The sequence below is a fragment of the Phaenicophaeus curvirostris genome, chromosome Z, assembly GCF_032191515.1.
Source record: "Phaenicophaeus curvirostris isolate KB17595 chromosome Z, BPBGC_Pcur_1.0, whole genome shotgun sequence".
NCBI lineage: Eukaryota > Metazoa > Chordata > Aves > Cuculiformes > Cuculidae > Phaenicophaeus > Phaenicophaeus curvirostris.
This window is the reverse complement of record NC_091431.1, coordinates 18375600-18403403: the sequence shown is the minus strand read 5'-3', so window position 1 is coordinate 18403403 and position 27804 is coordinate 18375600. Positions and strand designations below refer to the sequence as shown.

The window sequence follows — 27804 nt, the reverse complement described above, 5'->3', positions numbered from 1 at the left end:
GAATCTTCTTAAGATCCTGTTCTTTGCTGTTTCAAAACAGTGTCTTGGCATTTCTTCATTCTTTGTTCGTGGTGGGCTGGATTTTCCCTACTATATTCAGTCGTTGGTCGTTACTCTGTGAGCACCTCAGTTAATGAATATGGTGCTATTCATAATGAATTTGACATGAGTAAAGGTGATAGGGTAGAATTTCTAGCAGTAATTCTCACTGATGTAGAGCTGTCTTCCGAAAATTGTTGGGTTAGTTGGTCCAAAGGTAAACAACAATGAGCAAGGCTTGGCATGATTTGTGGTAACTGTAAGGTCTGCTGCTTTGTGACTTTACATTTCTTAGGCAAACTGTGATTTTGTTACCTTTTTTCCCCTCCTTCTTCTCTTCTTCCCCTCACTCTCTTTTGTTTTTCTTTTGAGGAAAGAAACTAAAAGAAAACTAAATAATGTCATAGGGCTGACTGCCATATTGTCACCCTGTATCAGAAAAAAACCTGTTGCTAAGCATTTTGCATTTCATTTGAAACTTACATCCAATAATAGAATTAATTTTCCCATGTTGAATTACGTATGAAATAAAGTCTCTGAGCTGAAATGTGTGAGACATAAACTGATTTAAATGTATCAGACACAGACATGGTTTTCATTTTCATTCATACCAAACAATATCCACACTGGTAGCATAGGCATTAAGAGATTGCTTGGGTTGTTCATTTTCCCATTGTCCCTATAAGGTAGCAGAGGCCAAGCACAGCACTGAGTCAAAGGGAGTCAGTCTAGCTGTGCTGTGCCTTGAGCAATAGTATTTGACTACAGAAGTCTCAAAATGTATTTGTGCAGGTGGGTGACAAGTTTCACACTGGACTCTTTGTGGTTAATCTGAGTTTTGCTTGTTTTGACCCATAAGCAGATGGTGTTTGGTGTTCCAGAGAAAAATCCCCTAGTTCCTTTTGAGGGAAGTTGATTAAACAAAAGCAAAAGTAACATCACAATATAATAGTGTAATCTTTGAGCTGCAGCTTTTTCTTTTTTTTTTTCCAAAATAATTCCAGACAGCCTTTCTAAATCAACTGTTTTGCTGAAATTATAAGGTGAAAATTGTTGTTTCCCTAATTCCAGTTCTGACACCCCATCTCTTAGGAAAGCACAACAAATCAAACCAGGAATATTTCATGTTTCGACATCAAAATTTGTGCAGTTCTCACCATGGATCAAGACCACATCTAAATGTAGGATAAGCAGTGAAACAGCTGGTGGAACATTATGCCATGGATTTATGAAGAACTTGCACAATACATGGAAAACCAGATATCTTGCAAAGGTGCACAAGAGTGTTAAATGCTCCAACCAGACAGGTATTTTTTGGGCAGAGGCTCAGTGCTTGCACAAGGGCTGCTGTTTCATGTTTTTGCAAGGTTCCCCATCTCCCCTGGGGAGCTGTGCTGGCTTTGGGATGCCCAGCTACAAGAAGAAGCTTATCTCAAAGTCTGTTTCTGCAGCCTGCTGACACTGGCTAACAATGCACAGCCTTGTAAAACCCTGTTAATAAACAGCTGGAGGAGCCAGTAAGGCTCAGCCTTCAACAAATGGCAGTTTGTCATCCCAGGGATAACAGATGTGGAAGTGGTGCCAAATGTGCCCCTTGGTATCTGCTGTTTTGCCATCTGGGAAAGGCAGATGCAGTGCTTCTGAAAAGGGGCACAGGGGTGCAGACTTGCTGCTCTGTAGGCTTGCATACGCAGGTCTCTTTCAGACTGATTGTGAGGAAAGAAACTGGTACTTCCTCCGGAGCAGCAACACTGTGAGTTTCCGCTCAGCACGGTGTTCTGCACATGCTGTACTGAGAGCCGCATCTGTTTGCAAAGCAAGGGGAAAAAAACCCACCCTGAAAACCCCAAACAAACAAAACTCTACATATTGCAAAAGCCTCTACGGACATGCAGGGCTGGGGATTCTCTGTCTGCGTTATTCAGAGGTGAGAATTGAGACAAGGCTTTAAAAAAAACTCACTAATATCAGGAAGTGTTGGTTGTGTTTCACTTGTCAGCAAGAACATTTATTTATATCAGTGTTCTTGACTTATCAGTAACAGCAACAACATGAGCTTATGGTAGAAGTCCAGAACACGCTATTGTTTAAGGTAAAAAAATAAGAGAGAGAAGTCTTTCTCAATACTGATGCATTTTGTTACAGTTCTAATTTGTTTTACCTGGCATTTTCTTACGTTTCCTAAATGTCTCATCTTTCTGGTAGGAAGCCTACTTATTTTTGGCAGACTTACCTTGTAAATAAAAAAAAAAAGGATTTTTTTCAGAACTAGAAGCAACAGGAACTGCCATTTAAATAGCTTCAGATATGTAACATGCATAGAAGAGAACTGTAATATTTACAATTGTTCTGTCATCTGAAATTTCAGAGGTACTATACACATAGCATTATTCCTTAGGACTGGAATACATGAATATTAGAAAACTATTTTCCTGATCAAATGTAACTCCAGCAGAGTGCCTGTTTTTTAAAAAGTATCTGTAATCATCACACACTCTTTATTTTCAATACAATCAGATTTTAGGACCCAATTACTTGCATTTAGGACCCAATTCTCTCAGCTGCCCACACATTTTAGTGGAAAGAAATAGGCAAAGTATTTCTAGTAGGAGCATAAGCTTGTGTAAATACCACTTTAAAATCTTAAACTATGTAGTTAAAAAATGCTGGTGTGTAGCAAATACATTTCCAAGATTTTTTTTTTTAATGAATTCAGAACTCGAGCTGGTTTATAATGCTGTACTGCAATTCAGTTTAGGAAAATCAGAGTTCAGATCAAAATTAGACACAGTCTGTATAATTTGGCCAACATGGGTTAAGCGTGCAGTTTTGTTCGCATGTCATTGAAAAAGTGGCAGGGATTTTCCAAAGAACGAAGGAGAACTAGTGGCCAACCACATCCTGCCAGGGCGATGTCTGCGGGATGTGGGCTGTGTCATGCTCTTTGAAAGATCCAGCAACGCCCTTTGGCTCAGTTATAAATTGGTGCTGCTTTCACCTTACCATGAGGCCTTTTCCAGGAGTTACCTGATGGAAATATAAATCAGATAGCTCTCTCCTGGTTATTTTGGGCTATTCTTTTCTTGTAGAAGAATGTTCGTATCTTCCTGAGAGTAACCTCTTGCTAAAAGAAAGGCTTGCATATCAGAGAGACATCGAAATATGAAGCCATGCCACATTTTGGTTGGCCTCCACTGCTTGAGCAATGTCTCTGGCCTGCCAAGTGTAATTTAGAGTACCCTGAGGTGTCTGTAATTTATGCTGACCAGTATGAAATCGTTCTTCTCTGCTCAGCCCTGTAGAAAATTCAGACTAGTTGGAGGGAAGGTTCTTGCTCAGCAAGCTCATACAAAGGTCTCTGAAGCACTGAATCATGAAAGGAGACATATTATTGCTCTCTACAACTACCTGAAAGGAGATTGTAGCAAGGTGGGTGCTGGTGTCTTCTCACAGAAAAGATAGGACAAGAGGAAATGTCCTCAAGTTGCACCAGGAGAAGTTTAGACTGGATATAAGGAAAATATTCTTTTACTGATACAGTGGTGAAGCACTGTCAGAGGCTGCCCAGGGCAGTGGGGGAGTCACCATCCCTGGAGAGGTTAAAAAAAAGTATGGCCATGGCACTTTGGGACATGGGTTACTAGGCATAGTGGTGTTGGGCTGATGGTTGGAATTGATGATCTTAGAGGTCTTTTCCAACCTTAATGATTCCATATTGTGTCTTCCTATGTCATGATACCACTGTGCTTGCCTTCCAGGATTTGATTTATCCAAGTCTTGTCACTTCTTCATTTAAAACATGCCATAAGCCTGAGGTTATTAGGAATGATGAGCTGTTAGTAATGCAGAGTGCATCTGACCATTGATTCTCTATTTTAGTGCTGCTGCCATGGCCTTTTGAGTCTTTATTTTTATCAAGGCATGCATGGACTTGTGTAGTGATGGTGGAAGCCAGATTTTTTTTTATCAATCATGTTTTTACGCTTCTTGGTAAGGGATGCATAGAATTTAGAAAGACAATGTTATTATTATAAACATTATTATCATTAGCATTATCATGATTACATAATCATTGTGTATTTTTTAAATAATAGAAGCACTTGTTTTCTTTTAATACAAGTCATTATGCAGCTGCAGTACATTAGTTTATTGTGACCTTTTTTTTCTGTCATGGTTGGAATTTGCTACTTCAGACAAATATGTTCAAACACTGCTTTCATTTTCTGAAACTGCACAGACATAAACATTCCCTTTTGCAGGCTGGGAAATTATGACATCCAAATTTACAAAAAGATCAGTTTATGTTTAGGCCTTCATCTATGCATTGTCTTATTTTAACTACTGAAACATTACTATCACAGAATGAACTTAGTATAATGAATCAGTATTTCAATATACTTCATTAGCTAGTTTTAATTTACATATGAACACTAATAAGGCTGTAAGGAGATACATTCGCCTGATCATCATTTGAGATCGCTGTAGAAGTTTGATCTTATCATGCTAAGTGATGACAAAGGAAAAAAAATACTGATATATCAGTTTTTAGGAGCAACCTGAAATGCTCTAAAGGGGCCTGCTTCTCTGCATCTCTGAGGCATCACCCAGAATTAATAATCTCACTGGGCCTCCAAGAATTGAGGAGGCTGCAATGTCTCGCTTCTGAATTTTTTTGAATTATAGAATGATGCCTCAAATTCCAAACATTCATGCCAAATAAAAAAGCTCTGAGGGTTGATACCTAGCCCAAAGATTAAGTGGCACAGACTGGTTCTCATTCACACCTGTTTGAACTCCCCCCCGCAACCAAAACTACATAGCACTTTGTCTTGTATCTTGTTCTCTGCAAAGAGCATTTGTGACATTAAAATTTATTGCTTTCTGTGTTTCTTTTTTTTTCAATTCAGAGTATTTGAAATAATGTGAGAGTTGGACTGACAGCAACTAGGGGAGTAGCTTTATAACATTTAGGGTATGTGGGTTTGCCCTCACAGGCGCTACATAGGCTTTTTTGAGAACCTATATTGAGTCTGGCTGGGATGCAGCTTATTTTCTCCACAGCAGCTCTCATACTGTGCTGTATATTGTTACCTGGAAAGGTATTAATAGCACACCAGTGTTTTGGCTACTGCTGAGCAGTTCTTGCACATCGTCAAGACTGTTTCTCCAACCTCCACCCTTACCAGTAGGTGAGGCAAGATCTTGGGATAGGAGATATCCAGGATGACTAACCCAAACTGACTAAAGGGAAGGAGGAGGAAGAGAGTCATTTATCTTCTGGAGCAAATGCAAAGTTGCCCTGCTTCCTTGGAAGTAGCTATACATTGCCTGCTGATGGGAAACAGAGAATAAATCTTTTGGTTTTCTTTGCTTCTGCACATGATATTTGCTTTTGTTTTATTAAACTGCCCTTGTCTTCACACAGAAGTTTTTCTGTCTCATTTTCTTGCCCCATCTCCCTACCCAAGTTCTGCTGAGGAGGGGAATGATAAAGCAACTTGGTGGACACCTGGTCAGCCCAACACAGATCCCTAAGGTCTGGAGTAGTGTTGCAGCAGTGTTGATGGACTGTGGTGAACGGAAGGAGTAAAATCTGATGTAGTTCCATCAGTAATTATATTTTTGACTCAGTCTGCCTTTGCCTGGACATTGGTTTTGGTAAATGTTATTTTGGGTACTGGGTAAAGTAAACACTGCATTGTTAGGTTGGAGCTACAGACGTGGTTTTCGTCCTTGAGTATTGGAAGGATTACTTTTCTTATTATGCGGTTTGGATTGTGCAATATTTTAGTTGATTGTGAATATAAATGAGTTTGCTTATCATCTGAGGCAGTGGCAAGCCACATCCTAGTAAAACACCAAATAGGATGTAAATAAAATATACACTAGGCATGTTCTCTGGATTTATGCAGGCATCCCATGCATGTACTTAGTTTGTAATTATTCATAATGAAGGGAAGGGAAAGGAAGTGTAAATGGAAAAAGGAAGAGGAGAAAGGCAGAGGACAAAAGAAAGGCAAGGTCAGCCAAGGAAAGGAAAGAAAATGAAGAAATGATCTACAGAGGGGAAAAAAAAGAAAGCTCTGCCTATGTTCTCTGTGTCCTGTTTGGTCCCGACTCTGTGGATTGCTTAGGAAATGTTTAACAAGTGTTCACCCAGAAAGAAAGCTTTATTAACCTTAGAACTGAACCTGGGGGGCTTCACTGGAAAGAATCATTCAAACACAGAAATAAGAGCTGCCTAACATCTTTCATTTTAAGGCGTGTTCTTTAGATCTTTTTGTATTTTTTTCCCCCAAGCATTCAATTCTGGGCTTTAAATTACCTCACTGCTTTGTGCCTGGATGATCTTTTAAGGCATCTATCCCTGATTCTTGTGCATCTGCTAAGTACAGCTAATCCCTTCTGTGGCTACTGCGATAGCCATCAGCCAGTCTTGGCATAGTTTAAACCCTTTGGCTTGTGTTTTCCCGCAAGAAATATGTATTACAACATGAAGAAAGCATTCTATTTTTGCTTTTTGCCTGCTCGTAGAATGCCAGTTCCTTTGCCTACTGGTAGTTTGCCAATACATGTCCCTTCTCTGTAGGAAAAGAAACCAAACCAAACAAATCGAGACAATTTTTTTTTAGTCTCTTCAGAGTGGAACACATTTGTAAGACCTCTGGTAGCCTTCGCAACTCTGCTGTGAACTTTCTTCATTTAATTCATGTTTTTGAAATGTGCCAAAACCAGATGCAACTTGTTACTGAGGTTTTTGTGATGATGACTATAGCAAAACAGTTACTTCATAGATACTAGAGCATATACTGCTGTTCATACAACCAAGTATGACATTTATCACTTTGGAACAGCATAAAGTTTTGACCCGTGTTCTGTTAATGCAATCCACGGTAACATCTATTTTTTTTGTTTTGGTTTGGTTTTAGAATTAAAAATGAGCCAACAAATGTTGTAGATGTGTGGTTTTACATTTGCTTTCCATGTATTGTATCCTGCTGTGTAATTCAAAGAATATCAAAAGTTTCCAAGTGCATTTATAAACCAAATCTGTAACCTCATAAAAGAATGAAATCAAGTGTATCTGACATAGTCGGCTGTCCAGAAAAGCAACTTGATTTTTGCATTTTTTTAATTCTTTGTGAGCTGAATGTTTTAACATGCCTTAGACTTGTTTGGCATCTGACTTTTGCAGAGTAGATTCAGAAGAGATCTTAGGAAGAAATGTTTTCCTGTGAGGGTGGTGAGGAACTGGCCCAGCTTGCCCAGAGGAGTTGTAGCTGCCTCATCCTTGGAGGTGTTCAAGGCCAGGTTGGGTGGGGCTTGGAGCAGGATGATCCAGTGGGAGATGTCCCTGCCCATGGCAGAGGCTGGAACTGGATGGACTTCAAGGTCCCTTCCAACCCAACCCATTCTGTGAGTCTATGATTCTATTATGCTATGATTCTATGATATCCAATTATCTCCGATTTTCCCATATATTCGAAGACATCCTTCCCTGGAGGTGTTTAAGGCACGGGCGGACGAGGTGCTAAGGGGCATGGTTTAGTGATTGATAGGAATGGTTGGACTCAATGATCCGGTGGGTCTCTTCCAACCTGGTTATTCTATGATTCTATGATTCTATGACATATTGAAAAAAACCCAAAACAGTTAATGGAATAACTACGTTCTCAGGCACATTCTTCATAATTCTTAGGTGAAAATTGTCAAGGAATCACGACTTTAAAATGTCCTTCAAATATTGTTCAACATCTTCCTTTGATACTAATGGACGGCAAAATATTATATTTGCTTCATACAAGCCTGGGAGAAAGGAGTTTCCATTCAAATTTGCCACAGCAGAAAGCTGGGAAAAAAGGACAGTAGACATCAGTTATAATTCATAATATTATTGTCATCTGAGTTCTGTTCAGAAAAAGTAGCATGGTATTCAGTGGGGACATGTGGAAAGAATTGTATCTTGCCAAGAATAATTAGCTATGCAAAAATAGGATTGGGAATTACTGGCTGTTTACCAGTTCCTCATGAAAAGATCTCATGCTTATTGTAGATGATACACTGAACATGAGTCAACAACTTTGTGCTGCAGCACAAAAGGCAGACATGCTATTGGCATACATATAAAGCAACTTAGTCTTAAGGACACATAAAGTCCTTCTGCTGTAGTCACGTTCTGAGATAAAATTCTATCAAAGGTCCTGTGCCCCATAATTTAAGTAATGCATTAGTAAATGGTGCAATCAATGAGACCAGCAAGGGTCTTAAATATAAAATATGTTCATAAAGACTAAAAGATCTGGGACTGTTCAGTTAAAAGAAGACTGGAGGGAAAAATTGTAGCAATTTACAAGTAGACAAGGAAATATTGCAGCAAACAAGGGGAAAGTCTGTTTCCAACATCTGTGTTGGCTAGTCAAGATGTCACATGTGTACGCCATACCAAGAAAAAGTAAAGTTTAACACTGGGAAATGGTGTCTGGCAGTAAGTGCTGTGAAGCACTAAAACATGTTTCTTGGAAAGGTTTTTTATCAGGCTAGACAGACACCAGGCACTAATGATGTAAGGTGTGGTGTAGAGAAAAGCTTTTTTATGGAGAAAAAAAGCTTTTTGGTCCTCAGCCACAATGCAATTTCCTTCAGTGAAAGGTTCACATGGAGAACGAGTCCTTTCTTTATCCGTGATGCTATCACAGGCCAACACTTGCTGCAGCATTAGGTAGCAAGGTGACATCTGTTATACATGTGGTTGTTTTTTTGGCTAGGTTGCAAACTTCCTATCTGTGCAGTAAAGCTCAAAACCCCTTCCAAATAAATGCCACATCACTTTCCATTGCCCAAGGCAGTCAGAAGGCAGATCAGATTGGACCACTCTCTTCAATTCAGTCTTCTGTAAGTTTTAAAAATTGTTAAATCTGCGTTTTCAAGGTGCTATGCAGTCTGTTGTTACTGCATCTAGAAGTCTGCATGAAGTAGAATGACGACTATGGGTCTAAACCTGTGGCACTGTGAATTTTTGTATAATTTTGTACAAATCTCTAGAATTTTATTTACTCTAGAAACAGAAATTTCTCTGGTACAAATGTGGCTTGATTTTCCTCTGGAACTAGTGACTGTCATCTCAAATGTAACCCATTTTAAGCTTGGCATACCCTCCCTGTATCCTCCACATCAATTCATAGAAACGCAAACATTTTCTTGGAAAAAACCCAAACACATAAAACAAAATTGTCAGTATGCTTCTTTCCCTGTCAGGGGAGTGGAAAACAAAACTCAGCACAAACATTAATCTTGTTGCTTAATGCATTTATGGAAAGTGACAGTGGAACTATAATCTGTTCATGTTGAGAATTTGTCAGGTTCAGGACACTTTGACACTGCAAAAGCCAGCACGCTTATCTGCTGTGAGGGTATGGGCACTGCAGATTTGGTCTCTAACAGTTGCTAAAACTGGCTTTTTCCTGCATGCAGTTTTAAAGTAAATGGCCATTAATCTGGGCTTGCTTTAAAATGCTCTGCCTTCAAGCTCAGCAGCTCATCAGTTGCTCTGCATTGATTCATTACATTGATTGTGCCATCGTGGTAGATGACCATGTGTATAAAACACCAAGCAATCCTGACTCGCATGTGAAGTGTCCATGGACTGGGGGGCCTTTAGCTTCATGCTAAGGGAAATAAAGTGCTACAACATCACCTGCATCACTCACTGCTCTGTGTTTGTATCTCACCGGCAAGAATTTTCCACATAGCAGGAGTTGGTCAGCTGAAATCACAAATGAATATATAGAGGAGAACTCAACTTACTGGTGATTCTGAGGTGCAGTGCAAGAGAACAGATCTTCTCAGAGGGTTATACTTAACAACTGTGCCTAAATTAAAGGCCCAGAGCTTCTTGTTATTATAAACCCATAATGTTTTCAGAAAGAAGGTTTGGTTATCAAACTTTAAGCTGCCCAAAAAATCACAAGTAGATAATAAATATCATCATCAAGGACAACTTCATAAATGAAGATATTTTATTTTTTCATTTGTTGCTTAGATACAGATCATATGCAATTTTCTGCAGATAATTTGTGAGATTACTAATTTTTTAGCAAGTAATTATTTGCAAAAAATTTTTCTGTTGTCTGGCCTGCTCTGCACTTAGTGGAAGATTACTGAGCATGTCCTAAGAAGAAATATGAAGGCCAACTTATAGGCAATGTAGTCTTCTTTAACAGTAAAGCCAAGAACAGAGCAAGTTGCTTTTTAAGAAATCTGAGAACGTGTGAACATCTAGAAGTGTATGTAGAACTTGCCTATTTTCATTTTTTAGCATTGTCTCTTCTACTTTGTGATGAATTAGCTCAGTAAGCATGAATAAGTGATTCAGGCTTTGCCTTTTGCTAGATTATTTTAGGTGCACAGTTAAATGGGGATGGTGAAATACAAATATATGTGCAAATTCAGGTGTCTGACCTTTGCCTTTTACTTTCCTGATGTAATATGCAATATGGGCAAACTCACATGGTGCCACAGCTCCCTATTCTCTGTGCCAGGCTGCCTGCCAATCAGCAGTGCTTGAAGCAAGAGAAAAGCTTAAGAGCTGTTAAGCTACATGCTCAAATATTTAAGTAAAAAACTAGCAAGAAAAATAGAAATTATAATCATTCAGGTCTGTCTCTGGAGAGAAACTCACAATACAAGTAAAAGTCAGAAGTCTAGCTGCCTGCTGACAAAACTAAATGAGAATGCCAGGCATCTGTTACACAAGAACACTTCTGATTTTTTGTCAAACTTAACTTTACATAGTTTTAAGATTAATTTGAAGGAGATTGTCCTGAGAATTCAAGGCATGGCAATAAAGGAATGAAACACATCTCTAACACATTAAGCTATTTAAAATCTTTCTTACTTAAAGGGGAAGAAGATATGTCAGTCCTTTCATTGAAGGCCTTCCTGATTATTTAGACAGTCCTTGTTTCCTTTGGAATGTTGCTTGATTATTTTTTCTTTCCCCTTTTTTGATATTAATTATGTAATTATGCTAATGAATATTTCCAGTACGCATCTTGTCGGTTGCTTTCTCCTTTTCTTCTAAAGGTATTAGAAAAATGAAAAAGGGCCTTGCATAGCCTAAGTAGTTGGAATACCTCTTGAGATTTTAGGAAATGTTATGGTTTAAGACATTGCAGAAGACTTTACAAAGACAATTAAAGGGTCAGATAAACATGTTTCACTCCCTTGAGAAGAAAGCAAGGCTAGCAATCCCTTTGTACAGATTAGAGGGGGGGCGGGGAGCAAAACCAACATTAAGACCTGTTTCTGGCTGACCAATAAGTGAGGTCATTTAAATAAATGAATTGATTTAAATGTATATGATTTTCTGAGATTACATCTTTTCCAAAGGGAAAGTTATGTATTCTGTTAATTTGTATGTCCTAATCTCTTTGTTGATTTCAAAGTAACAGTTTAGATTGAATGAGCATCTGCAGTAGTTCTCTAGAATTATATATTAAAGCTGGTTCTTATCATTTTAATCCTGGCAAAAAATATGTTAATCAGGTGTGTTATCACTTCATATTGAAGGAAAAATCCTAATATATTTTCCATATTTATTTCTTTTCCAGTTCTGAAATGATTAACAAACCATCATATAGTGGAAGGAATTATACTTTGGAGAAGACATATTCTAAAGATAATTATTTCTAAAGATAATTTCTAGCATCTTTTGTAGAATTAATATGGATGCAGGCCTACACAGGGTCTCAGATAACGTGTTTAATGTTCTTGTAAGTTGGGAAACAAACCCTGTAAATTAGAAATCTTTGAGGTGGAAGTGAAGTGATGTTTATGGGAAAAGTGACACCATGAGTAGAATAAGAGATTGGGAGGCTATCAGAGGGAGTCTTGGAGGCAATGAAAAGAAATGAGTTACTGTTGAGGCTGTCAGAGAAATTGATGGTAATCAAAACAAAATCTGGAATCAGAGCGAAGTCAGTGGTCAGAACAAAGTGGTCCAAACAGAACCAAAGATAGTTTCATAGAATCACAGAATTGTTTAGGTTGGAAAAGACTTTTAAGATCACCAAGCCCAACCCTAAACCTAACACTGCCAACTTCACCACTAAACCATGTCCTTAAGCAGCACATCTACTCTGTTTTTATATCCCTCTCAGTCAGATAAGAATAGTCAAGAAGGGAAAGAGTGGAGGCAGCTTGGACTGAAAGCTAAACAATTGTCTTTTTTATGCAAGAAGAGACATAAGCTTGTAGCAAAGCTTCTCAAAACAGTCAGAAAAAAAAAAGTACAATTTGTTAATAGAAAGTGTTAACAGGAAGGAACAGAAACTTTGTAATGGAGTGACAGACTCTGAAGAGGCTAACAGTGCTTGTTTTCTCTTGTCCTCATTGCACAAGGGATGTATTTTGACTGGTAGCTGTAATTGGGTTTTTTTTCCTTTTATTTTTTTGCTATTACTCAGATTCAAAACAAACAAAACAAAAAGCTTATAGTTACTCACCCAAAAAAGGAATACAAAAATTGCTTCATTATGGACAATGGCTCTGTCTTTCATCGATTAAAGACTTACTTTACAAAGTCTAATGCCTGTTTTTTTTTTAAAAAAAGAACTTGCTTGACGTCTGTACTGTCCTTTAAACAAGTAAGGTTTGTAATTATCTAGTTCATTCCAGTTGCCACTTTGATCCTTCTAGGCCTTTTTCTGTAGAATAGTTGTGTTCTAGAATGCCAACTTAGTTGATGTTTTGGGTCATTTTTCTTCTGTTCCCCAACATATGCTAGGAATATAAGACACACAGTAGTTCCACATGACAAATGTGTCATGGTAATTGAATAATAAATGTGTGCCCCTAGTGTCAAGTGTAATAAATAATGGTCCTTATAATGATATCCCATAAGATTTCCAGCATTAAAGATATCTTTCAACATATCTCATCACACTACTCTATGTGAATAACACAGGAAACAGTGGTCGTTGCGGAATTGAGTACAATTGCTTTCAAGTAAAAAATCCAGGTGAGCTTAGTAGGCTAATATGGCTTTGTGTATATGTCTACATAGCTTTCCAGTGTCTTTCTAGAGCAAGTACAGATGGTTATTAGTAAAAGTGATCCAGTTGGTTTTCATTTTTATGCAGCTTTCCAGGATGTCCAGATAGTTTTTTTTAAGATTTTACATGTTCTCTGACTTATTAAAATTTATAGAATTGGAAAAAAATTACAAGTTTCAGAACATAAATATGATTTTACAGAAATCTATAAATATGCTAAGAATCTTGGCTTCATATATGAGTACATGGCTTCATAATAAATATAATCATTAAAAGCAGCATAGTTTATTGTAATATGCCTTCCTATCTTAATGCTAATTGGGCCCACTTGACAATACCTTTGGGGAAAAAAATAACTTTCATATTTAAGAAATATTAAAAATAAGAAGGCTGAAATGGATCAGATGTCATGTCCAAGAAAGAACTGTGTTGCCAGCAGATGGAAGGAGGGCATCCTCTGCTCTGCACTGGAGTGCTAGGTCCAGTTCTGGGCTTCTCAGTACGAGAGAGACATGGATAGATAGGACAAAGTCCAGTTAAGGGCCACCAAGAGAAGTAAGGGACTGGAGCACCTCTCCTATGTGGAAGGTTGAGAAAGTTGGGACTGTTGTCTGCAGAACAGAAGAAGCAGGGAATATTTTTAATGTATGAGATGCCTGCAGGGAGGGTGAAAAAGGGAGAGAGCCAAGCTCTTTTCAGTGGTCACCAGCGACAGAGTCAGAGGCAATGGGCATAAACTGAAACACTGAAAGCTCCATCTGAACATCAGGAAACTCTTTTCCACTGTGAGGGTGACTGAGCACTGTCACAATTGTCAAGGGAGGTGGTAGCATCTCCCTCTTTGTTGATACTTGATACGCAGCCCTGGGCAACTGGCTCTGAATGGCCCTGCTTGAAAAGAGGTGTTGGACAAGATGACCTCCAATGGTCCCTTCCAAGAGCAACCAACCTATGATTCTGTGAAACAAACACCTCTAGTTGTAATAGAGATCCTACCCACCCTGTTGCTTTCTTATTTGCTCGGTGATGTTACCAGCTGGCATCTCTGCTGGTGTCTGACTGCGTCGATGCCTTCTGAAAAGACTTGCAGAAGTCTTTCTACATTCTGCTGGAAAGTATTTTGGGATTCACTGAGCATGCCCAACTGATGTTGTGGAAGAGCTGACACAGAATGCAATCTCAGAGCACTGCAGGACGTGCTGAGCAGAGTATACACATCCACCAAAGCAAACCCATAGGTATTACAGGTACAACAGTGAAACGTTCCCAGGCTCTTCTTAGCCGTACATTGTACTAGTATTGACTCTAAACTTATTTAAGAGAACTGACCTAACAGAGCGGAGGGCTGGGTAAGTTACACCCTCCAAACAGGGATAGCAGTGACCACATACTCTCTAGACATACTGACTCCCAAGCTGTCCCTTGGGTTGCTCTGTCGTGCGTCATCTCTAGAGTAGGTCAGATGCAGTAAAGCACATACTGACCTCCAGGGAGTTCACAGAAAACCCTGATCTCTCAAACAGTCGAGAGCTCTCTTTAACTCTCATCTCCAGATCCTTCAAGTCATCATCTTATATGCATAATTTGACTCTTTTTCAGTAATAACTCATGTTCCTGTCACATCTTTATAAATAATTATATCTTTAATAAATGGAAAGGGTAAGGAGAGACAGGACAATTAGAAAATTGGGAGGGAGTGCAAATTTGGCTTCAGTGTGCAAATGACATATAATTTCCAACAACTTGAGGAGGAATAGTTATCTTGCCTTTAAGACTCGTTCATTTATTTCAAAAACATATTTCTCAAAATTTAATTCATGGTTTCAGGAGCTAAGTATAGAAAACTGCATAATGCCCTTTTAGACTTCGGTGACTAAGAGTGATCACATTAAATGAATATAGCATGCATGGAGTTTGTTAAAATACAGTTTATTCTATTGCAAAAGTTTAAATCCCTCCAACATTGATTAGGCTAAAATATAATATGCATACTTTCAAGGTCTAAATGTTATATTCCCTAATATACGATAAGGAAATAAGAACCAATAGATTTTCATCCTATAGAGGTCACTCTGGGAACAGAACTAAATAATTTGTGATTTATAAATCGCATCCTTCTTCAAAGACATTTGGTTTTGAAATTTCACTGTTGACCATTCAAGGTGTCTCTTAAGTTTATTAACATAATTTTTTTCCATTTTTTTTCATCAGGTGCTTCATTCCAAATGCCTACGCTGCTCTCTTCACTGCTGCTCTAGTGCCGTTAATGTGCTTGGTAGTGGTTTTTGTGGTGTTCATCCACGCCTACCAGGTGACCCCCCAGTGGAAAGCGTATGATGACATTTTCAGAGGAAGAACAAATGCTGCAGGTATGATTTGAAGGCTACGCCTACACAAACAATTTGGACTTTCAGAACAGTATTGACTGTTCTCACCAGTTCAGAAAACCCCACTAGAAACCACAGTTCAGTAGATAACCACATGCTTGTTTAAGATTAAGCAAACTAGTGGTCCCTTTGAAGTCTGTGAAGGTACTTTAATCATGAAAGTCGTGCAGATGGTTGGCTGTCTTATGAGGATAAAATTGTGCTAAACCCAAAACAAGGAATTAGATCGCTAATTATGTCACAGAATCACAGAATCACTAGGTTGGAAAAGACCCACTGGATTATCAAGTCCAACCATTCCTATCAATCACTAAACCATGCCCCTCAGCACCTCAGCCACCCGTCTTTTAAACCTCTCCATGGAAGGTGACACAACCACCTCCCTGGGCAGCCTCTGCCAGTGCCCAATCACCCTTTCTGTGAAATTTTTTTTCATGATGTTAAGCCTGAACATTCCCTGGCAGAGCTTGAGGCCATTCCCTCTTGTCCTGTCCCCTGTCACTTGGGAGAAGAGGCCAGCACCCTCCTCTCCACAACCTCCTTTTCAGGTAGTTGGAGAGAGCAATGAGGTTCTCTTCTCAAGTCTAAACAATCCCAGCTCCCTCAGCCGTTGCTCGTAAGACTTGTTCTCCAGCCCCTTCACCAGCTTTGTCGCTCTTCTCTGGGCTTGCTCCAGAGCCTCAACATCCTTCTTGTGGTGAGGGCCCAGAACTGAACACAGGATTTGAGGAGCGGTCTCACCAGTGCCGAGTACAGAGGGAGAAGAACCTCCCTGGACCTGCTGGTCACACCATTTCTGATACAAGCCAAGATGCCATTGGCCTTCTTGGCCACCTGGGCCACTGCTGGCTCATGTTCAGTCACTGTCAACCAACACCCCCAGGTCCTTCTCCTCCAGACAGCTTTCCAGCCAGCCTTCTCCTAGTCTGTAGCTGCACAGGGTTGTTGTGCCCCAAGTGCAGGACCCGGCATTTGGCCTTGTTAAACCTCATCCCATTGGACTCTGCCCAGCGGTCCAGCCTGTTCAGATCCCTTTGCAGAGCCTCCCTACCCTCCAGCAGATCAACGCATCCACCCAGCTTAGTGTCGTCTGCAAACTTGCTAAGGGTGCACTCGATGCCTTCATCCAGGTCATTGATAAAGACATTGAACAGGGCTGGACCCAGCACTGAGCCCTGGGGAACCCCACTTGTCACTGGCCTCCAGCTGGATTTCACACCATTTCCCACCACTCTCTGGGCCCAGCCAGCCAACCAGTTTTCCACCCAGGAGAGTGTGCGCCTGTCCAGGCCAGAGGCTGACAGTTTCCTAAGCAGAATGCTGTGAGAAACTATGTCTAGTCTAGTAAAGAGAACAGCAATAAGGACACAGCACTGCCCTGCTTGGAGCACTGTGTCCCCATGCCTGGTTTTGACTGGTGATACTGAGTAGCTCTGTTTCAGGGAGAGCTGAAGCTGCCCCAGTGCAGCGATTGCCAGCGTACAAACCTACACTGCCATCTGCTCAGCCTCAGCTGGTGGGCACAGCTCCTGGCCCTTCTGTTTTGCATTATATTTGGTAGCTGCACAGTCATGCGCCGGCTGCGTGTTGGAGTATTTGGAGTTAATGCCTCTGTTTTGAAATTTCATAGGGCGACTCACAACCGGAATGTGCTTTAAGAAAAGATTTGTCTTGTGCAAAACAGGAAGTATTGGTCGGTCTCCTCTGTCAGAACAATTTCAAATACAATAATGTTCCCAAAATAATGTTGCAGTGGTTTAGACCAATGCTGTAATAGTAGGACACTCGGTGGGAACCTTAGAATAATTTTTTTGTTTTCATAGTGTTTTGGGAAAAAAATTCTGAGCTTTATAAACAAGTGCAACTATACAGAGTTTCAGTCAAAGCATGTCATATTTTCTCCCTGGCTGCATGAAGCTAGTTAGATTTTATTAACTTGTGAGAGATTCTTGAATCATTTTTCCCAATTCATTAAATGAAGATCATCTGAACTTGAAAAGGACAGTGTATTATTAAAAAGTTCCATGGAGGAGTCCAGTGCTTGTAACTGTTCAGACGTATGAGGAGTAGCTGTCTTGTTAAAATGCTCAGATTTCCAGTGATACTTCATATTATGAAATGAGGGGCTATGGCTTTTTTGAGAATTTGAGTTATAGAAATACATTTATTTTATAAAAAGGTGAAAGTAAGTATTAAATGGTTATTATCTGGCCATTTCTTCAAATATTAATTTCTTTCTTAGTGACAAAATGCCAACTTTACTAAGACATATGAATTTGGATAAGGCTGGATAAACATAGCTTATAAGTATGAAACTCAAAACCTTACTTACATTTTACTTTTCCATTTCTTTCTGATATAAAAAGGACTGCCTGGAGCAATCAGAAGTCACTCATGAAGGCTATAGTTTATTTCTTTATAAGCAAAGTTTTTTTAGTGTCTCTTAGGACAGAGATTCCGTATCCATATGTGGAAGGTTAAGGCTTGTCTCAGAGCAGTTAAACCAAAGGGAAAAAAACCCCAAACCCGAATACTGAAACAATACCACAAATAAAGTTGGCATGCAAAATGACAGAAGACATGAAATAATAGGGCTGAAACAAAACTGTCTTTGATTTAACACAGGATTCAGGGTTTTTTTCTCTAACAGAGTCCAGGAAATGGTATAGAGAGTCTCAGAAGAAAAGGCAATAAAAATGAGGAAAACAGGTGTTCAATATAATGTAAATAATAGTGGTGGTTTTTTTAAAGCAGGTTGTACCTTTTACTACTTGTGCACCTTCATGGCAGACTAGTGATTTGCTAGCATAGGGCTTTTGCAAGGACAAATTAAAGTACCTCGTGCAGTGTGGCTGAGAGTAAGTTGGAGGGAGGCTGTTTTAGAGAAGAAAAAGAACTGCCTGGTGAGATTTACTGTGCCTGTGGCTGTGTAAGGCCTCTCTGTGTATATATGTTTATAGTATAATCTTCCAGAAGGAAAGGCCAGTGATTTCTCTAGTTTGTAATGTGGTACATAGTATGGTACTAACTGTTAAGAAAAGGCCTCTGACTTTCTGATTGAATATTTCAATCCTGAAATTTGAGATAGTAGTAGTATATTTACATTATGTTTAATATTTTATTGATATTCTGTACTTTTAAAGACATATTCAAAGGCAGTTTGCTGTAGTTAAGACCTATTACCACTTTTAAATTTTGGATCCTACTATATGATCCACTCTTTGGAGAAGATCACTTTGCTGAACTTCTTACGAACTCAGTGAGACCTGCGTCTGCTTCAGTGCTGCTGTTGCAGCTACCACAGAGGATGCAGTGAAAGCCAACACCTTTCACAATGGCAAAGTTGCTTGCAATCAACTGAGTGATAAATTGTTGTTTCACAACAGAGAGGGGAGCCTGGATCACACCTGCACCATGTTTTGCCTTCAGTGTGACTTATGAGATGATGTGTGGTCAGAAGGTCTTTTCACAGAATCACAGAATAACCAGGTTGGAAGAGACCCACCGGATCACCGAGTCCAACCGTTCCTACCAAACACTAAACCATATCCCTCAGCACCTCGTCCACCCGTGCCTTAAACACCTCCAGGGAAGGTGACTCAACCACCTCCCTGGGCAGCCTGTTCCAGTGCCCAATGACCCTTTCTGTAAAGAATTTTTTCCTAACGTCTAGCCTAAACCTCCCCTGGCGGAGCTTGAGGCCATTCCCTCTTGTCCTGTCCCCTGTCACTTGGGAGAAGAGGCCAGCACCCTCCTCTCTACAACGTCCTTTCAGGTAGTTGTAGAGAGCAATGAGGTCACCCCTCAGCCTCCTCTTCTCCAGGCTAAACACCCCCAGCTCTCTCAGCCGCTCCTCATAAGGCCTGTTCTCCAGCCCTTTCACCAGCTTTGTTGCTCTTCTCTGGACTCTCTCCAGAGCCTCAACATCCTTCTTGTGGTGAGGGGCCCAGAACTGAACACAGGATTCGAGGAGCGGTCTCACCAGTGCCGAGTACAGAGGGAGGATAACCTCCCTGGACCTGCTGGTCACGCCGTTTCTGATACAAGCCAAGATGCCATTGGCCTTCTTGGCCACCTGGGCACACTGCTGGCTCATATTCAGTCGGCTGTCAACCAACACCCCCAGGTCCCTCTCCTCCAGGCAGCTTTCTAGACAGACTTCTCCCAGTCTGTAGCACTGCATAGGGTTGTTGTGCCCCAAGTGAAGGACCCGGCATTTGGCCTTGTTAAACCTCATGCCATTGGACTCTGCCCAGCAGTCCAGCCTGTTCAGATCCCTTTGCAGAGCCTCCCGACCCTCCAGCAGATCGACACTTCCACCCAGCTTAGTGTCGTCCGCAAACTTGCTAAGGGTGCATTCGATGCAATGTTACCTCTTTAAGTTATCATAGAATCATAGCGTAGTTTGGGTTGGAAGGGATCATAAATATCATCCAGTTCACAGTTGCACAGGCGTTTTGCACTTTTGTTATTGCAATGAATATTCCAGGGCTTTTCTCCCTTAAATCCAAAATCAGAGGAAAGATGGTGCTACCAATCAACAGTTGTGTATGTGTAGTGCCTTATTCTAGCTTGTGTCTGGCTGTCATCTCCACACTGATTTACTCCCTGTGCAGTCATCCACAACAATGAATTCCTACAGCAAAATTACCTTTTCCAGCCTCCAGCCTGAGGTTTGGTACCCAAACTGCACTTTAAATAGTGTAGTAAATGATGAAAGAAACAAAACCAAAAAAAAATCCCAGAAAAAACACTGCTTTGGGAAAATGCCTCCTGTCTCCTAATTAGCCTTTTCTAGAAAGAGAATAAAATTTCAAGTGAGTGACACTGTAAACAATTCTGACTTATCAAGTATAGAGAGGTGTAAACACAGACAAAAATATGCTTTGAGCAGGTTTTTGCTTTTGTAGACACCTGTTTATTTAAATTCCAGAGAGCAAGGAGTATTGCAGAAAGGAAAGAGTGGTATATGTAGACATCTAATTATCATTTATACAGAGATATTCATACAAACACCCATTTTCATGCGAAAATTTGAACTAGTACTGTTTATTCCCTTTCTGGGAATTGTTCAGTTAGAAGATAGATAAAATTGCAGTGTGATACAGATGACCCCATGTGGATTCTGCAATAATTCATGCAAAACATTACTGAATGTTGACAGTAAAAATAAAATACCAAGGTCAATGGCTTGTGTATTACCATAGAATAGGAAAAAGGGTTGAATATGCAGATTTGAAAGAAAAAAAGATTGCTATCTGGCTTCTTTCTGTACACTCTTGAGGCCATTTCATAGATGGTAGGAAAAGTCTCTTGAACTTCAGCTGGTAATTCTGCAGTTCCATATTTATAATCTCTGGTTGAGGACGGCTGTTACTAAGTTTAATAAAAATTTAATAGGAATAGAAACAATGAAGTTTATCCTCATCTGCAGTGTGTATTGTTGCATTTTTTTAAAATAAATTGAATATGCAAGTGGTTGAAAAGCTAAAAACCAAGTAAAATTTTTTTCTTTCTCTCTTTTCTCATATTGTTGGAATTACCTGAAGCTCACCATGCAAAGAAGGTTCATCTCGCACTATCCAGAATCACACAATAGTATAATCATAGACAACCTGTTCCCATGTCTCACCAACCTCATCATAAAAAATTCTTCCTTGTATCCAATCTAAATCTACCCTCTTACAGTCTAAAACCATTGCCCCTTGTTGTGTGTTCACAATCTCTGGTAAAAAAAGTCTTTTTCTGTTTTTCTTATGTCTTTTTGCAAATACTGAAAGGCTGCACTTAAGGTCTCCCCAGATCCTTCTCCTGGGTGAACAGCCCCAGCTGTCTCAGGTTTTTCTCACTGGGGAAGTGTTCCATCCCTCTGTTCATTCTCATGCCTCTCCTCTAGACCTTTTCTCACAGTTCCATGTCTTTCTTGTGCTGGGGACCCCAGTGCTGGATGCAGGACTCCATGAGAGGTCTCACCAGAACAGCATAGAGGGCTGCAATCACTTCCCTTGACATTCTGACCGTGCTTCTTGTCATGCAGCCCAGGGTGCAACTGGCTGTCTGGTCTGTAAGCACACATTGCAGTTGACCTCCAGATTTTCATCTGCCAATATCCCAAAGTCTTTCTGTGCAGAGCTGTTCACAATTCTTCCTCTCCCGCTCTGTACTGATACTGATGATTACCCCATCCCAAGTGCAGGACCTTGCAACTGGCCTTGTTCAGCTTCATGAAGATGGCATGGACCCCCTTCTCTAGGCTATCAATGTGCTTCTGGATTGTATCCTATCTCTCAAGCATATCAACTATACCTCTCAGCTTGGTATCATCCATGAACTTGCTGGGGGCACACTCAGTCCCGATGTCTATGTCATTAGTAAAGATATTGAATAGTACGTGGTCCCAGTATGTCCCATAAGGCCATTCAGCCAATTCCTTATCCATCAAGTAGTCCACCCATCAAACCCACATCTCCCTAATTTAGAGACAAGGATGTTGCGTGGGACTATGTCAAAGACCTTAGTGAAGTCAAGAGAGATTACCTCAGTGGCACTTCCTTTGTCTACAAAAATAGACATTCCATTATAGAGGGCCACCAGAGTAGTCTTTTACAACTATTAGAATAAATTCTGTCTGCTGTAGCAAAACTTCTTCCAGAACTTAGGTAGCAGTACTGTGTTTTACTGTTTTGTTCCCTCTGTAGGAGCAGCGTTTGTTGTTACCCACACTAAAAGAGTCATGTATTTTTGTTATTTAGAGCAGAATAACTGTGCTGGGTTTAACCATACATATCTAAAAATGTTGCCTCCTTGTAACAGCAGAGTTGATTTGTTTGTACATGGTTAAATAGTTTCTTGGGAAACTATAGGATGCACTTCGGGGGTTTTTGCGTGTATTTATACACAGATATTCAAAATAAGAGTTGTACGTCTTTTTCTGTCATGCATATATACTTCTTACTCCTCTAGATTTATCCTGGGCACTCTTGATTACAGTCATGTTTGTCATGCCCTATTCCAGTAGTTTCCAGGCTTTCAAGAAAACATCATGGCCCAAGAACTGTGATCTTCCCAGAGTGCTCTTTGATTATGCCTGGGATATGACCGTAAAGCATATCATTAAAATAAAGTTGTATTGGAGAATAAACACAAATAAATAGAATTTGCCAAATCCTAATTTGGGCAATATGCACACTTCTCACTGCCCTGTCTGGATCACTAAATATGTGAGGTTACACTCTCACATTCTGTTTTACTACTCCAGAATTGCTCTTTCACTAGTCTTGTTTTTTTACATGTTGATTGATATAGCTTGCTTAGGTCAGGGGATTCTCCTTAACAGTAGAAGGCTAGAAGAAGGGGCAATATGGGATAAGAATAAATTCTCTCTTAGAGCAGGCAGTTCTTTCTCCTCAAAAGGGAACGCTGAAAAATAGAATGAAAGCTACTTTGCAAAGAATTTAATCTCTGCCTCAAGATATGCACTGAGTTTGCTAAAAAAGAGACTTCAATTTGAACTGGTTCAGTTTGCCAGCCTTTCAGCAAACACGTTCTGTTGACTGATGATTCTGCTAAATATAGAAACTAACTTCTTAACAGTTAGCCTTGACAGGAGCCAAGTCAGAAGTGTGCATTGGTTAAACAACCACTCGGTGAACTAATATTTAAATTCACAACAAGAGAAACTGTTTTTGAAAGAATTCAGGTAGTATAAAGCAGAATAGTTGTACCTGGCAGAAATAATAGGATATTGAAAGAGGCATATATAAGAGATGATTGCTTTTTCTTGACAGTCCTAATAGGCAAATGTAGAAATTGGAGATTAGTAAGACAGCAATCCAATGGAATGGAATGGCATGGAAGGGTACTCAAAGCCCATCCAGCTCCAACCCCCCTGCCATGGGCAGGGACATCACCCACTGGATGATCAGGTTTCTCAAAGCCCCATCCAACTTGGCCTCGAACACCTCCAGGGATAGGGCAGCCACAACTTCCCGGGGCAAACTGGGCCAGTCCCTCACCACCCTCATTGTGAAGAGTTTCTTTCTAATGTCTAATCTAAATCTTCCCCTTAACAATTTAATGACATTCTCCCTTGTCCTATCACTCCATGCTTTTGTGAAAAGTTCCTTCCCAGCTTTCTTGTAGCCCCCTTCAGGTACTTGAAGGCCATTATAAGATCTCCCTGGAACCTTCTCTTCTCCAGGCTGAACAACCCCAACTCTCTCAGCCTGTCCTCATAGAAGAGGTGCGCCAACCCTTGGATCATCTTTGTAGCCCTCCTCTGGACCCATTCCAACAGTTTCATATCCTTCTTATATTGAGGATTCCAAAAGTGGACACAGGACTCCAGATGGTGTCTCACGAGAGCAGAGTAGAGGGGCAGAATCCCCTCGCTCACCCTGCTGGCCATGCTTGTTCTGATGCAGCCCAGGATACGATTGGCCTTCTGGGCTGTGGGTGCACATTGCTGGCTCATGTCGAGCTTCTCATCAATCAGAACACCCAAGTCCTTCTCTGCAGGGCTGCTCTCAATCACATCATCCCCCATCCTATATTGAAACCACAGAGTATACATGAATTTATTTTCCAACTGTTCATTAAACTTTCATAATTTCATGAAAAGATTTGAAAATATAATAGAAAAAAATTAACTGAAAAGTCACCTGCATTTTTCTCCAAGAATACCTTTGTGAATAGATGACATCCATTTAATGAACAATATATAGTGGCAGAATTTTCATGCCCTTCCCATAAATATGCAGTAGAACTTACCTGATTCAGATATCATCATTGTTAATGTGCCAGAATTAATTTAAAGATTAAAACTTTCTGTTGCCAAAATAGAACTGGGTGAGGAATGCCTTAGATATTTAGCTGTAAAATTTTAACTACCTTCTTGTGTGTTCCTTCATATAAATTTCTTTAATATATTTATTGTCTTGGCAGTATGCAGTTCCTGATCATGATATAACATGTTGGGGTCCACCTATATCTACTACCATCTGATCTTCTCACGAAACAAATAACACATACTAAATGCAAGTGCAGGACATTCCAACCATGCTTCTGCACTCAGGAAATGATGCTGTGGACAGGACTTTTTATTCTAAGGATGTAAATCTGTAGTTACGTGTCTTCCTTATCATGTCAGCTGTATGCTAGAATCTTTATCTTGAATATAAGATACATATTATATATCTAAGAGTATCAAAGGGACAGTGAGTTGCAGATGTGTTTTCACCTTGAGGTGATGATATGCATCTAGCAGCAAAGCACCAGATGCTGGCTACCTCTGAATTAAGAGTTATGCACAGTATTCACAGTATGCACCACAGTCACACAGTGGATATATTTTAGACTTCACAGTGCTCCAGGGCCTTTTGTTTTTCTGTGATAAGAAGAAAAACAAATCCTTGCCTCTGAGATTTTTACAAATGCAGTTAAGGCAAAAATGCATAAGCGTAATTACAAGCTAAAATAAAAAAACAAAGATCTGAATAAGATAATAACTTAAGTACATCAGCTACACTCATGTAATTTAGATTGTTTGCACTGTGCTTTACATGCATAAATTAGCTTTCTTCTTTTTAAGAAATCTTTAGAAGCAAGTTAATTTGCATGAGTTATGCCTGTGCAGTTGTGAATTTAGCACTCATTTAATATTTTGTGTAATACTTCTAAATAATTTTGTTATATGGAGAAGATAAGTAGATTCCAATTCTTCTTTCTTTTTTTTTTTTTTGATTTGCTGTTGATTCTGGGATTAGCTGTGTTCCCTGAATAACAGTAATAGCATAAGCTATAATATGATGCATGGTCTTTCATCTCATTATGCTATAAAGTGTCTTAAAGATGTATGAGAAAGTTTGCAGAAAAACTGAGACTTAGTGTGATGATTAGAGAGGTCAATCTTTTATGATTTTATAGTTGTGCTGTAGTCTTAATGATTAATGGGAGGTGTACTTCTCTTTTAGGAGGTATTCTTTAATTTCAAACCTCTCCATGCTACAAGGAGCAGCAGATCAAAAAAACATAAACAAGTTAAAAATGGTATTTTCACAGGTTTACTGCTTCCTGTTTTTACAAATGATCCAATTCTGTCCAGTTGGATTTCACAGACACTTACCTACCAGCTTTATGTTCTTCAATAACAGCTGCTGTTAAATTCTACACATCTTTAACATTTTCTAGCTGGAATCAGAGGTACTGTCATGAGCCATTGATTGCATGATGGTGGCATTCTCTCCTTTGAACTCTATGAAGAAATCTGCTAGCTTCTTTATTTTGGCCACGAATTCCTGTTACCAACCTCCTTTCCTACAGCAGTTGTCAAGAGCAATTGAAAACAGAGCCAACAGGATTTGGAACACTGTTATTCAGGCGTGTTTTTAGGAAAATTGGTTTTGTGGCGTTTTACTAGTTCTGATGAAGTTCAACTTATGACTTATTAAGCAATAGTCTCTAAATTTATTTCTCCCACAAACTGATGAAATTCTGTGAAGCAATACATTCTCCCCAATGATGCAGGGAAAAATGTTTGGAAAGACCTTTCAGGGTTTGCAGTAGGTCTTAATGTGTAGCCAAGAACAATTAAAGGCAATTAAAGTTGCATTATCAGTTTAACAACCTAAGGGGAAGACACATAGTAAATATTTACAGGTAAACTCACACAATCGTTAAAGCTATATTATTTAATTGCTTCTTTTATTGACTTTTCTATTTTTAGAAAAAAGAATTAAAAACCTCAGGCAAAAGAAAATGACATAATATGGGGCAACATAGTGATGAGAGTACAAACATTTGGACATGTTATGAAAGCATAATGTATTCTTTGTCCTCCATACTTCAATCCTCTAGACATTTGCTGCAAAGTCATACTCAGTATTAGACTTCAGCTTTAATATTATTTCATAATTTCCAGTTTTATTAATTTCTATTTGATTTTTTTCACTGCTCACACTCATTGTCCTGGAGAATTTTATTTATGGTATCAGATATGGAAGGAAGGATGAAAACATACTTGAGAGTTTTGTAACAAAACAGGTTGTACACATTGAGTTAAGAAGTAGTTTTACCTCTACAGACAGAAGAAACAGAAAATTGGCAATTTCAGATTATGAAGTATGTTTCTTTTAGAATTAGATGTTTATTATAGGTATAAATATTGTAGTATCTTCTAATATACATAAACTAATGCAAACTGGAAAGTTATGATTTTTTTCTGTCTGCCAATTGCAAGAACATCATAGAATAATAGAATCATTGACTGGTTTGGGTTGAAAGGGCATTAAAGCGCATCCAGTTCCAACCCCTACCATGGGCAGGGACCCCTCCCATTGGATCAGGTTGCTCCAAGCCCCATCCAACCTGGCCCTGAACAACTCCAGGGATGGGGCAACCATCACTTCTCTGAGCAACCTGTGCCAGGGCCTCACTGCCCTCATCATGAAGAATTTCTTCCTAATGTCTAATCCAAATCTTTCCCCAATCTTTTCCAGTCTTTAAATTGGAAATTTAAAGCCATTCCCCTTCATCCTATCACTTCAGCCTCTTGTAAGTAGTCCCTCTCCAGCTTTCTTGTAGGTCCCTTTCAGATACTGGAAGGTTGCTATAAGGTCTCCCCCAGAGACCTCCCATCAAAACAAACCTGCTTGACAGAATGTGGTATTCTGAACTGACTAATCCTGGTGTCACAAAGAGAGTACTAGTGCTGGCAATCCATAAAAGCAGTATGTTGTTTCTCCTAGTTCATTTCAGTTACTTCTCCAAGTGGTGCTACAGATTTTCTCCAGAGCACTGAGCTTATCATAATTTCTTAGGCCTTAGGCTGTTTTCTTTTTTTATTACAGATTAACCATTCTGGTTTGGGTTGGAGGGGACTTCAAACCCTTTCCAGTTCTAACCCCCCTGCCATGGGCAGTGACACCTCCCACTAGATCAGATTGCTTAAAGATCAGATTGCTCATCCAGCCTGGCCTTGAACACCTACAGGGATGGGGCATCTACATCTTCTCTCGGCAACCTGTGCCAGTGTGTCACCACCCCCACAGGAAAACATTTCTTCTGACTATCTAATCTAAATTTCACCTCTTTTAGCTTAAAACCGTTCCCATCCTATTCCTGCACTCCTTGATAAAGAGCCCCTCCCCAACTTTCCTGTAGCCTCTTTCCGTACTAGAAGGCTGCTATAAGTTCTCTGTGGAGTCTTCTCTTCTCCAGGCTAAACGAGCCCAACTCCCTCAGCCTGTCAAGCATGTCCTTAAGCACCACATCTACACATCTTTTAAATCCCTCCAGGGATGGTGGTTCTGCTGCTTCCATCGGCAGCC

The 27804-nt window shown here is 39.7% G+C and overlaps 1 protein-coding gene across 1 annotated transcript in view; it reads left to right on the top strand.

Annotated features, from left to right (window-relative positions):
* ADGRV1 (adhesion G protein-coupled receptor V1) overlaps positions 1-27804 on the top strand; it is a gene marked incomplete at its 5' end in the record, with an annotated part of 290584 nt that overhangs the window by 211684 nt on the left and 51096 nt on the right. The window contains one exon of the mRNA XM_069880588.1: positions 15303-15460. Coding sequence (XP_069736689.1) covers positions 15303-15460 — 158 coding nt within the window. The remainder of the gene's footprint in view (positions 1-15302; positions 15461-27804) is intronic.